Source organism: Biomphalaria glabrata, chromosome 2 (genome assembly GCF_947242115.1).
Source record: "Biomphalaria glabrata chromosome 2, xgBioGlab47.1, whole genome shotgun sequence".
NCBI classification, from domain to species: Eukaryota; Metazoa; Mollusca; class Gastropoda; family Planorbidae; genus Biomphalaria; species Biomphalaria glabrata.
In genome coordinates this window covers 42,436,314-42,449,482 of record NC_074712.1, presented here as the reverse complement: position 1 = coordinate 42,449,482, position 13,169 = coordinate 42,436,314, and the positions used below count along the sequence as shown (strand labels likewise).

The 13,169-nt window shown below is 32.6% G+C and overlaps 1 protein-coding gene across 1 annotated transcript; it reads right to left on the bottom strand.

The window, feature by feature from the left end:
• Positions 1–603: 603 nt before the first annotated feature.
• On the bottom strand, positions 604–13,124 carry LOC106068818 (40-kDa huntingtin-associated protein-like). Its single transcript, XM_013228303.2, has 12 exons — positions 12,862–13,124; positions 10,254–10,300; positions 9,874–9,946; positions 9,245–9,404; positions 6,523–6,591; positions 5,019–5,081; positions 4,244–4,301; positions 3,393–3,455; positions 2,971–3,062; positions 2,657–2,735; positions 2,514–2,560; positions 604–2,417 (listed from the first exon to the last, which is right to left on the bottom strand). Exons 1-12 carry the CDS (start codon positions 12,918–12,920, stop codon positions 2,280–2,282), a joined length of 948 nt encoding a protein of 315 aa, XP_013083757.1. The 5' UTR covers positions 12,921–13,124; the 3' UTR covers positions 604–2,279.
• Between the last annotated feature and the right edge of the window lie 45 nt (positions 13,125–13,169).

Sequence of the window (13,169 nt, the reverse complement as noted above, 5' to 3'; positions counted from 1 at the left end):
AATAAAAATAATAGGTACAGATTGATATTGAGGACTTTATCAAAATAAGGTAGTTATTTATGTGTTGTACAGTTATTAGGTTTACTGTATGTCCTGCAATGAAGACATGCTCTCCCTTTTGGGAGCTATTTCCCTTTGCAGAGTACAATGTAAGTAGGGCATATATTTTTTTCATAGGCATGGTGGCTGAGTGGTAAACTGCTTGGCTTCTGAATTGGAGGGTCTTGGGTTTGAATCCAGGTGATGACTGTGGTTTTCATTTTGGGATCTTTAGGGCACCTATGAGTCCATCTAGATCTAATGGGTACCTGACATTAGTCCGGAAAAAGTAAATGCGGTTGGTTGTTGTGTAGGCCACATGACATCCTCATTAACTGTGGGCCTCAGAAACAGATTACCTTTACATCATCTGCCCTACAGACTTCATGATCTGAAAGGCGAACTTTACTTTTTTTTTTACTTTTATGTTATGTTCGTTACAGTTGTTTTATCAAAGCTTATGAGCTATTAAATTGTCATTCATATTTTATTAAACAAAAAAGGGGATTAATAACAGAGTTGACATGCACAAATTGGTATAATCATACACCTAAAAAATGAATATATATTTAAATCAGGTATTTAATGTCCATTTAGAATAAATAACAAAACAACAAATAATTTTACAACTGCATACAAGTCTCTCACTCAAGTCTGCAAACTTAACTAACAATGATGTCATTAATGTTTAACAACAAATACATTTCCCATCAATAGATAAATATATGTGTTGCTAATGACAATGTGCTCTTGTTAGGCATAGTGCCAATTTATTTTTATTAAGAAAAAAAAACAACTAAATCAGTTTAAATATTTATAATTAAGAAAACATTCTCATGACTACCAAATAACTTAATGGAGTCATTACACAGTAATTCACAAAAAGATAGCAATATTTAACAAGAATTATTAGGAATTAAGATCACAAACACAACAATAAAAAGAATGTAGTTTATGGTTTTATTTTGCTCATTGCTTGTGAAAGTTTCCTCTCTCTTTCTATATTTTGCTAATTTAAAATAAAAGGGGTTCATTACCCCAGAACATTTTAAGGAAGGCAGCCTGGTTGTATGCTTCCTGGTATAATGGCAAACAATTATGTGTGTTGTAGAAAGCTGTTAAATATATGGTCATGGTGCATGCCTGTTAACCAACTTGAATGGTATAGTAAATGCATTTTGGTTCCACTAGTCAACTTGAAAAGCTGTCTCCAATAGACTCTGACAAGCATGTCAGTATTTGGCTCGACTTCGCCACTAAGCTCAGAGAAATCTCTGACATTTGATAGGGTAAGTTGGTAGCTTGTGCTTCTACAATCAGAAGTTTCATCAAAAGGCAAGTGATTATGGAAGGGATACTCTGATTTTAACCCCTCAATGCAATGCATTGTTTAAGTTTTGGAATCAAAACTCGAGTACAAGTTATTGTTTCTAATAAATAACAGTAATATAGAGAAACTTCTTTAATAGGTCTAGGATAATGAGATATTGTTAGATCTGCTCCCAGCTAGCCTCTAAGGATCATACAATAGATACTGCATCTGAAGGAACCACTAAAACCACAGAGGACATTGTCAGATTGTCAAAAACTCAAAGCAGATGAATATACATAAAAATATAATCTAAGTGTTATATAATCTAAGCCCAATAAATAAAAAGTAGAAGTACATCAGTGCTTGACATTTTACTTTAAATTGACATTTTATTTGCTATTTTATCAATCTAATTTTTAAATTTTAATTCTAATTAGGGACCATACCATATGACCAGGCAGCAATCCTGAAAAATGTGGTTACAGTGATTTACTATATCAATTGTCCTTCTTTCTATTTATGTGGCTTTGTAACTCATCATGTTAGTTCATTCAGTGCCAAACAAGATGAATATTGTTTTTTTAACTTGTGACATTTGTCAGTAATATTTTTATTACAACATTGATGTATGTTTAAAAAGAAAGCCAGGGAAATGAAAAAAAAAATGGGTTAAGTAGAAACATAGTTAGGCATGTAAACTCAAGTTACTTTCTTTCCTCTTCCAGTGCTGCAAACAAACCATTAGTTGTTGGATGTGCCAATTAATGGATTACAAAATGTAATAACTGAAGGCCATGTAGCATTGTTTTTATTCCATCAAGTATACATTGCCTTTTTTACATTCTCAAAACTGTATGAAAACGCCACAAAACTTATTAAAATACAAATATTTTTACAGGAATGCTTCACATCTCTTATTTAATATATTTTAAAGGCCTTCCCCACTTGGATGTGCCAATTCTTGGATTACAAAATGCAATAATTGATTTTGTTCACAATCAAACAATGGCCATAGCTCTTTTTGAAGTGCACGAAGTGATTCTAAATCTAATGACTGACAAGCCATCTGAAAAACAAAAAAAAATTAGTAGTTCAGTTGCTGTGTCTTGGCTAGCTAAGCAATAATTAATGACTTGTTGTAGAAGATCAATAAAACTCTTACCACAACTGACTGTAACAAAAGGTATAAATCCTCACCAAGGTACATCTCTGGAAAAGAAAGAATTGTTGTGGTATATTCTTAACAGATTTAAACATAAAAGAGGTTTTATTTGTTCTATGGTGAATATGTATTCGATTACATACCTGTTATACTGTCACAAGATTCCCAGGTGTATTTTTCCAATGTCTGGGCATGTTCAGGTCTTATTCTTTGAGGCGTGGGCTAGAAATTACAAAGCATAAATTCTTTGTTAACCTTAAATTTTCAGTCAACTTCACTAAAAACTAGTTGAGGTTCTGTTATACTTCATATTTTATAATAAAAAACTTTTGTTGTGTACTGTGTACATTTTAGTTGCAATAATCAATGCAAATAAATAATTCAGTTTATTTATAACAACTACTAAATTTCAATTCACCAATTAAAAAAAGCAAAGATACACATATGTAATAAAAACCTGTAACAACAGCAAAAGTAAAACTCTTGTAATTTCACACTTGGCCAGAATATCACAGTATGCACCTATGGGTTTACCAGTTGTTGAAGAGCCTGGATTGATAACACAAGTCATTAAATACTCAAGACATAATGAATGAATGAAGATGCACATTTTAAAATAATGTTTGCTATAACTATTGTAACACACTTAGCAAAATGACACCTCTAGTTAAGAAACTGCCTATTAACATTTTAATTGATTATGATGAAAAGTGAATAAAACAAACATTTTTTTTTAAAAGGGCTTTCTTTTTATGATGGTGCGAGGGCTGTTAGCATCATCTTCTTTTATATGCAACTGGAACCATATGTTTTATATGCTTTATATGTTACTTAGCACAAAATTACCTGAAAAGCTCCTAAATAAGAAAGTCTACTTACCACCCCTTTCATGTGCCAAATAAGCCATTTCTGTTAAGACTGCTAAAGCTCCTTCAAAATCTTCTGCAATAGTCCAAAAAAGGAGAAAAAAAAAAGAAAATTGATACTTAAAAGAAAAGAAAGAATTACTATATTCTCAAATGAACAGTGATGCAGGGCTTTGTTGGTATAACACACTGAAACCCAAACAGTGATAACTTTTGAGACCAAATTTTTTTATCCTTAGACTTAATCCACAAAAATTCTTGGCTTTTATCCACCACCAGCATATACAATAAATCAAGAGCCCCACCTTTTACAAGATACACGAAAGCCTAGATGCACAACCAGACACATCTTTGGCTTCTCATTTCTGGATATAATGTAGATCTAGCCCTTAAGGATAAAATACTTTGTTGTGCATTCTCCAATGCAATGGATATTTCCTTTTACATTTAATCAATTTAATCCACACACACACACACACTATTTTCAGTTTTTAATTTCATCTATTTACAACTTAAATAATCAAAGAAAAGAAAAAATAATAATATTTAAATAAAAAGTCTCAATATATTTTATGATTTGGAGTGACACAAGAAACACAAACAATTTGGGAAACTTGATACTTGTCAGCAGTTCCAGCAACATTAAACATAAGTTATTCCAAAGATATAGATATAAAGAAGAACTGGAAACAAAAATGATATTCATACGCAGAGTATGAGAATTAGCAATAAGTCAGTAAGTAAAAAAAAAGTACTTGAATATATCTATTATCATACTGATGCTATTTTTTTAAGGAATAACTATTATCCTTTTTTTTAAATCAATTTGATAAATGTACATAAATGTTAAACAGAATAAATTACTTGTATCCATTTTACACTTGGCTACCATGTTGAGGGCATCTAGACAATCCAGAGCACTCTGTAATATAACATCATCAAAAGTTTATCATTTGAGCCAAAGGATACAGAGTTAAGAGTCTGTGGTTACTTTGTGGTCATAGAAAAATAAACAAAAGATATGTATGCAATTAGTTGGCACAAAAAAAAGTTAGTGTGATTTTATTGCACAAAAAACTGAAAGGAAATTTCTTTGAGTGAATGATGACTTGAAAGTTTATATATTTGTAATTTTTTAAAAATCTAATTGGAAGTAAAGTAAAGTATATTAAAAAATGATTATATATGATTAAACAAATGTATCAGACACTAAAATATTTGTTTTGGTTTTTATTATTTTTTTAATATAGTGCATCTCTCATGCTACAAGCATTCTCAGTGCATTTTGTTCCAATTCCTTTTGAGGATGCTCAGGGAGAGGGGCTATCATAAAGGTTTCTGTTCTGCCTTTAGGCATTCAGCAAACACAATTTAGCTTGGATCGAGATTCAAACTCTGCCTTGATAGGTAATCAAGTGGTTAATGCCACCCAACCACTGTGGGCAGTTCCAAAGCCTAGTTTCTTCTATTCCAAGTTGTGTATTTTTAGATAACATCTTCATAACTATTGACTAGTAATGAAAGATTTCAGGACTGTCATAGAGGAAGAGAGAGATTTTATATACATCTATCTATATATATGTTTCTGAAATGGTTGAAATGTTTCCAAATCAGTTTACTTTTAAAGCAGAGTTAGTACCTGTGACTGTAGTTCTGCAGCTCTTTGATAATGTGCTATGGCTTCTCCAGGTTTATTAACTTTCTGGCAACAAAAAATAAATACAGAAATCCTTTCATGGGACTTGTAAAGAAAATTTAGCTACATAAAAATATTTGTGAAATCTGTGAATTAGTCAACTATTGTCAACACTAATAGACACAATGTTAACAGATTATATTAAATACATTCCAACTATATCTTCTGTAAACCTAATCAATTACAAGTTGTATGTTTGTATAATTACAAGTTAAGTAATCTAGAAATATGAAATATCTTTATTCAACATTATGCATTTTTCAAACTTTTAACTGAATCCATCTGCCCCAGTGGTGCTACAACCCACAAAGGGCATTCTTACATTCAAATCATTCAAAAGCTATTCAACACCATTCACCCTACTCAAAGTGGTTGGAGATCTGTGTTGACATCATCAAGCATTTTATTCATAGTCTGCCCTCGAATCTCCTGCCTCATCATTTTTAATGATACATTAATTTCTACCGACTATTGTCTGACATTCTTTCAAGTTGTTTTTCATCTCTAAAGATGCATTCTGATATAGTTGGCATGGCTCCTTTTTTATATGTATTGTTGTAACCCTGTTTCTCCCTGACTAATCATTTTTTCCACGTGCAAAGTAGGGTGATTTTTGTTTATGCTGTTGGGCGTAAATGTTTTAAGAAACTTTAGTTATGATTTTTGGATTTCTTGACGGAGGATTGAGGATTGTTTTCTATTGTGTTAGTGAATCGGGATATGTAAATTTGATTTGGAAATTTTGACATTATTTCTTTTTATCAGGGATATTGATTGTTGGATACCAGCAATCTGAGAATCAGTGAGTTATTTTCTTTAGTTCATTCCCAAGTCTTAACAGTATAATCATCATGCCGTTAATGATTTCCATATAATTTCTTTAGGACTTTTTCGATGGTCTAGCAAAAGTTTTGTGGCAAATTTTTGTTTTCAATATTTTAGTTTTGCCTTTAAATATCATATATAAAAAAGTAAAGTACCTTTACAGACCTTTCTATATATAGGGCAGATGATGTAAAGGTCATCTGTTTGTGGCCAGCACAATGACAAACCACATTTACTTTTCACCAAACTAATGTCAGGTACCCATTTGAGTTGGGTGGACTCAGAGGACTCAGACAAAATGGTTTCACTAGATCTACTCTAATGACGCTGCAAGCCCATACCTAAATGAATTGTATACATCAAGCCTAACAATTTCATATCTACTGTATTCAGTATTGCGTGTATATTAGAGTTACATTTACTTGGTGTTTCAATTATAAATCTAATTTTTGTTGTAACTATGTTAGTTCTGTTTAAAAAACAATCATCTAATTTATCTTCTTATCTTATAAAATACAGAGGTTACTTCTTGCATACATTATTTTATAATAATTATAATTATATAATCATTTTATGCTAATTATTTTTAAAAAATGATATAAAACAAAACTATTTGACTCACTCTGAGAACATTGCCAACTTCAAGACAAAGTGATGCAGCTAAAGCGATTTGTTTATTTTCAATATGAACCTGCAACAAAAAAAAAATGAAGCATTAAAAACAAATTACAGTCTCATTGAAATACATTACTTTATGGCACTAGTCAAGAAACAAAAAAAGCAATGTATTTCAAATATAAATAAAAAATGTTAGAAAAATGGGTAACCTTAAATTTAAATGTTAAGAAAAATAATGAATGTGTTTTTAAAATGGACATAATAAAAAGTTTGAAGATATTTTGAACAAATCACCAAAAGGCTCTGATATCAAATGGCTTTTCATGCTTTGATCACTGTATTTAGGAGCAGCCCGATCACAGATCGACTACAATCATCCTATTCAAATCTATGGCTCTTGAAAAGCTTGATAAGATACAGTCCCAAACCTAGTAAATGCAGCTGAAATAATGACCAATGTAGGTCCACCTTAACTTAGGAGAGAACAGTCAATACTGACTTGCTTTGAGTAGTACAAAAGGCAGGATGAATACTTCCCTGCTAGAAAATTAGTGGATGGTTCAAGATGCAGAAGAAGTATCCAGATGCAGTCTTTTATGCATCATGCCAATAGACTATTTGATAAAGCTGGCCTCTCCACCAAATAGATAAAGCATTCAACGTTTTCCCTTCTCCCTTAATGTCGCCCAACGGCCCCTTACTAGTAGACCCTAACACCACTAAGCTAAGGCATTCATCTAAGGACCTTCAAATACTAGCACTGGAGACCATCATAGCCTTCAAACCTAGTGCCATTTTTGCATATACTGATGGGTCGGCATCAATGGACTCTGAACGAACAGGCTATGGAGCCTATATTGAGTTTCTTGGTTCTGACTCAGTTAAAATCTTTCAAACAAGTGGTAGTGTTTGCAGTTTTGATGGGGAGGTCATGGTGATCTGTGAAGCCTTGAAATTCATTGACTCTCAACTCGGCGAGGGACATTTGACACAGTGTTGTGGTCACTGACTCAAATCCTGTACTACAGGCTTTGCAAAGCCATTGACTATGTTCCCCCAATATCAACACTGTCATCATGGCTTCACACAATATCAATCAACACTATGGCACCCCTGTAATAATGCAGTGGGTACTGAGTCACATAGGTGTGACTGACAACACCATTGCTGAATCCTTGGCCCACCAACTGAGCAGGCTGTGAGTTTTCATCATGCTCTGGAAACTATAAAAAATAAGGAAAAGTGGAGTGCTGGGACAAGTCCCAAAAAGCCAGTGGATTCTGGGAGTGCATGATCCAAGATATTAAAGCATAGTGCAGGACAGGTCGCTGTCCATTTGGCTCATATTTCTCACAGCTATGGCCAAACTTTGACTCACTGTGCCCCCGCTGCGGGGAAGAGGATGAAACCATGTCTCGTATTCTTTTTGACTGCCCCAGGCTTGCTAATCTCCATTTCCACAGGTCTGGGAAACCACAAATTCTCTATCTGTATGGTGACATGTATGCACTACACAAAACAGCAATGTTCATGTCCAGGGCTTTTGCAAGAGAGAATTTGAGCTCCCAGCCCTTCCTCAAATGAAGTTTGATGATGATGATAATGATAAATGGCTTTTCATGGCAATCAGGAGCTGAAAAAGTAAAACTCAAAATTCAAACTATTACCATACTAAACACTTTTAGCTGCACCCATTATTACAACTGGTACAACAACGTATTGAGAGAGAAAATTAGCTACGATAGACATTATACTGAAAAAAAAACAAAAAAACTCACAACATCTCTAAAACAAAATTCAAAATGAATAGTAATTTTTTGTTTTATAGCTAGATTTTATATTCCAATACTGAATTTTATGCAAAGTCTGGTTATTTTATTTTTCTATATTATTAAAAGTGTTTTATATAATCTGATCAAAACTATTAATAAATATTAACAAGGCTTGTCTTCGAGTACGAAGATTCATGAGAGATGCAGTATTTCCCGTGGCTACACAGCCCAGCTGTGACCTACATATTTTGCCCCATCCAGAGCAGGCATAATTATTGTCCGCCGGTGGTAATTTTGATTTTTTTTTTCGCTGTCTATATCTTTTCTTGGCAGCAGATTTTCTTTTGCTCTCAAATGGGTATCCCATGGCCTTTATAAGTGACCTCCAGCTGTCTCGTTCTGAAGCCACATGCAACCAGGTGTCTAAGCAGGTCTTTAAATCGTTTCTGTGGGGCACCTCTGTACGTCTACCACCTTTCAGATCACAAAAAAAAAATTATTTTGACTTACATTCATCCCACATATGGGATACATGCTCTGCCCAGCATAACTGTCTGACCATAAGAAGTCCCTCTGTACTGTCCATACCGGCGTTTGCAAAGACATCACTGTTTGTAGCGCAGTCTTGCCACTGTATGTCTATGATGGATCGCAAACATCTTTGGTGAAAGCATTCAAGCAGTCTTAGTTGCTTTCTGTATAATACCCATGTCTCAGATCCATATAGAAGGGTTGAGAAAACTACTGCTTGGTAGACATTGAATTTTGTAGGGGGCTGAGTAGGTTTTATTGGATGACTTCTGGAATATGATTTCTGTTTTCAGAGATTTATAGATAAACCGAAAGAGGTGGCAGCATATGCAAATTTGTTGACCACAATCTGGAGCTCATGTTCATTGTGAGCTAGCAGGGTGAAATCATTAATAAATCAAATTTGATGAGCTTATAACTTACTCTTATTGCATGACTGTAACAATTGATTGAGGACGTAAGATTCTCTTGAAATCCAGGAACTCCTAGCTCTCTGTCCATTAGTTCAGCCTCTAGAAAAGCTCTTGCTGCATCAGTCAGTGCTTGTGCCTCGCCAGCAGCATTGGATAATGTGTGCTCACACCTAATGAAAAATCAATTGAACAGATCAAGCTGTTAATTTTCAGAGTTTGAAAAACATGTTCTAACTTTTCACACAACAAATTTGCTAAGACAAACATTTTATAAAAGGGAATGGATTAGACTGATCTAAAGAAGATACTGCAAATGCTAGTTCAAAATAAAGTTTTTCATCATTTTGTTTTTGTAAGTTTTTTTTCATGGAAAATAGTGTTAAAAATTTTATCTAGTCTTGAAATAAATATATTTTTTTAAATTTAGATCAAAGACTGCAGTATATCAAACATCCAAAATAATTACTGTTGTATTATTAATATTGCCTAACTGGGTAACAAAATCATAATTTTTATGCATTATTAGTACTTGGTCATAAGTGACTTAAGTTAAAAAAGTAGATTGTTTAGTTAAAATAATTTAATATATAATTTATAATTAAAAAAAAAAGAAAGAAAAAAAGAATGGAAACATCTTACCTTGCCTGAGCAAGACAACAAAAACCAGCATATTGAGGACATTCTTGATTTTTTAGACTTTTAGCAAGACTAGCTGAAAATAAAATTTAAAAACATTAAGAATAAGTATACAAATATAAGCAATATTTCCCTAAGAATACAGAAGTTCCTTCAAAAAAATTATTACATCCTCACATCTGTCCCACTGTAGGGTGAAAGTTTCATTTAAAGTAGTACTTAGCAGCATCCTACTAATTTCTAATTATTCAATAATTAAACTGCATTTCAATTTAAAAATTAAATTTAAAATAAAAAATGAATTAATCTAAAACTTTCTCCACTAAACAGCTACATTCTGATAAACAAATTTATTAGCCAGCCAACTTGCCAGTACGACTTACCAAACTGTTCACTTCCTTCAGCTACATTTGGCTTTTTCAAAAATCTCCTGATAAAAAAAAAGTCATGTCAAAAGTTAGTTAAAAGAATATTATTATGTTATTTTGTTACCTTCTGCCAAAATGAAACTTCCTGTAAAATAACAGAAAGTGACAGTATTTAAACCTTAAACTTAGTGTCAACAATCAAAAACAGAAAGTTAACTACCGGTATTATTTAACATTTTTTTTTAAATAAAAAAAGGTTTGATATTAAATATATCCTTAAGAAATTAGCTTGAACTATTATTCAAATATGAAATTTAAAAAAAAAATGTTTTATATGTTCCTGCAATGATGCTCCTTTAGAGTTGAAGATAATTTACTTCCTAGTCCAAACCTCCCACAGGACAATGGGGGATGTCAGCGGGCAAAGTATGAGCCCAGGACCATCGAGATGATTAAACGAAAGTCCAGCACGCATGCCATAAGACCATTGCCTCACCAAGAAAGAACACTACTATACATATTATATTTAAACCTTTTTTTTTAAACTTAATTTTACATGACAGTCCATCTACCCTACCTTCTGGCATCTAGATCTAGATAATATCTACATTACATTAAAATGCAGTCACTTGTCATGCATTCCATCAAAAAACAAAATTACACCCTACACATACCTATCTTTTAATCTAGCTGTGCATGTTAATTTGAGACTTTAAACTCTAGTAAGTCATTGGTTTTCCTGGCTGATTCAGGTCACCCCTTCCATGCTCTAATAGCACTAAGGAATAAATATCACTAGTACCAATTTTTCTTAGGATATGAAATAATGCACCTTTAATCATTGTGTCTTTCTGAGCAATTTATTAGGTTGCATTTTTAAATATATTGTAAGTTATGATTCAGTGTTGTATGTATTATTGCTACTTTAGTTTTAAGTCTTCTGTCCTGAACTGTCTCTAAATTTATTTATTTTACTAATGGTATTATTCAAGTCAAATGTGAATATTTATAAATCTCACAGCTGTATTTTGTAAAATTTTTAGTTTGTTTCAAATCAAGTCTTTTTAAAAATGGTTTCTTAAATTTAGGTATACCAAACAAAGGATTAATATTCTAAAATTGGTCTGGCCAAGGTTAAATATTTTAAATATCCTATAACATTTCATTTTTATGTGCTTGTTTGATTTGTAAAAATTTCTCATTTTTTCTGTTAACAGGAAGATCTCTTTCTAGAATCTAGATCTATCTAGAGAGAATCTAAAGAAAGACGTAAAAAAGCTTTATCACTGAAATAGATTTAATTTTTAAAATAATAAAAATGGGAAAGTCTTCAATTCCGAAGATTAAAGATAAGAGCAGTGTTTCACATAGCCATGCAAACCCAGTTTGTACAATTTTCCACAAAACAGTTGTCTGCAGGGGTCTAATTAAGTTTTTTCCACAAAACAGTTGTCTGCAGGGGTCTAATTAAGTTTTCTTATCATCTGTGCTTGTCTTCTACAAGAATAAGAGCTTTTTTGGGGGCCTCAAATGTGTGTCCCAACTATCACTTTCAGATCCTATCTGATGCCAGCTGCTTTCTTCTATGCCAGTGAGGGCAAAATGGCACCTGAGTTGATCTTTTATAAAGCTGTTCATTCTCCTAAGCCTAGAGATCTATAAGCTCACCAAAAAGGACCGCCTTTGGCACGTGGTCATCCACCATGCAGGATAAATCTATAAGTTTTTAAGTGTTTAAACCTAGCCCAGCTGTTAAAATTATGGTTTATGTAAGTGGTACTTCTATACTAAAATCTAATCTTATCTTATATAATACAGACGTTAATTCAAAAAAGATGGTTACGTCCTATGCGTCATGCATTTAGTCATGCATATTAACCAATAACCTAAATTCTGCTAAGTCACTGGTTTTCCTGGCTAGCTCAGGCAACCCATTCCATGCTCTAATAGCACTAGGGAAGAAGGAGTATTTGTACAAATTTGTCCTAGCATATGGGACGAGGAATGTGCCTTTATCTTTGTGTCTTTCAGAGTATTTTATTAAATTTAGTTTTTGTATTTGAAGATTATGGTTCAGTGTTTTATGTATAATTGCTACTTTACTTTTGAGTCTTCTGTCCTGAAGGCTTTCTAAATTTAGTGATTTTACTAAAGGTATTACTCTAGTCAAATGTGAATATTCGTTTGTTATGAATCTCACTGCTCTATTTTGTGTCTGTTCCAGCAGAATTATTTCTTCTTATCTTATATAATATTTGTAAGGTAGATCTAGTCTAATCTAGTCCTGACAACATTATGCCCATTATTTTATGAACATAGACTCATAGTCATAGACATAGAATTGATAGAATAGAGACTATAGATCTAGAATCTAGACTTTTTAGACCTAACCCTAACCCTAACCCAAATTTTTTGGTGCAACTACCTAATCATTTTTTTTTAGAGTAAACTAAATACATGTAGACATGTAGTGTAAATTTAACTGTAATAGTCACATTTAGTGTAAACAAACTGTAACTGTAGAAGTGTAGAATAGATCTAGACTACATCTATAAACTATAACTAGATCTAGATTTATCTAGATTACCATTTGATTTGATAATAAAAATGATTTTTTTTTTACTTTTTTAGTTTGTTAGTGATGGCTCTATATTTAAGCAATATATCACTATCCTTTTCCATTTCTTGTGTTGTAGTCAAGATCTGCCTAGGGTAGGTAGGGGGCTAGCCTAGATGTGCTCGACATCTAGACTGACTAGACTACATAGACATAGATCTAGAATCTATTCTATAGATCTAGATCTACTAGACTCTAGATTATAGATCTAGAATCTAGACTCTAGGTCTGTGCGGCTATTCTAAATTTTCTAGAATCTATAGTAGATCTATAGGTCTGTGATATAAATTTCTAGAGACTAGATCTAGTTCTAT

Bases quoted from the DNA above. Each gene is read 5' to 3' on its own strand.
- LOC106068818 (XM_013228303.2), bottom strand. From the start codon at position 12,920: ATGGAAAAGGATAGTGATATATTGCTTAAATATAGAGCCATCACTAAC. The intron at 2,561-2,656 runs GTATGTAATCGA...TTTCTTTTCCAG, and splicing joins ATCTTGTGACAGTATAACAG to AGATGTACCTTGGTGAGGAT. The intron at 2,418-2,513 runs GTAAGAGTTTTA...TTTGTTTTTCAG, and splicing joins TTTTGTTACAGTCAGTTGTG to ATGGCTTGTCAGTCATTAGA.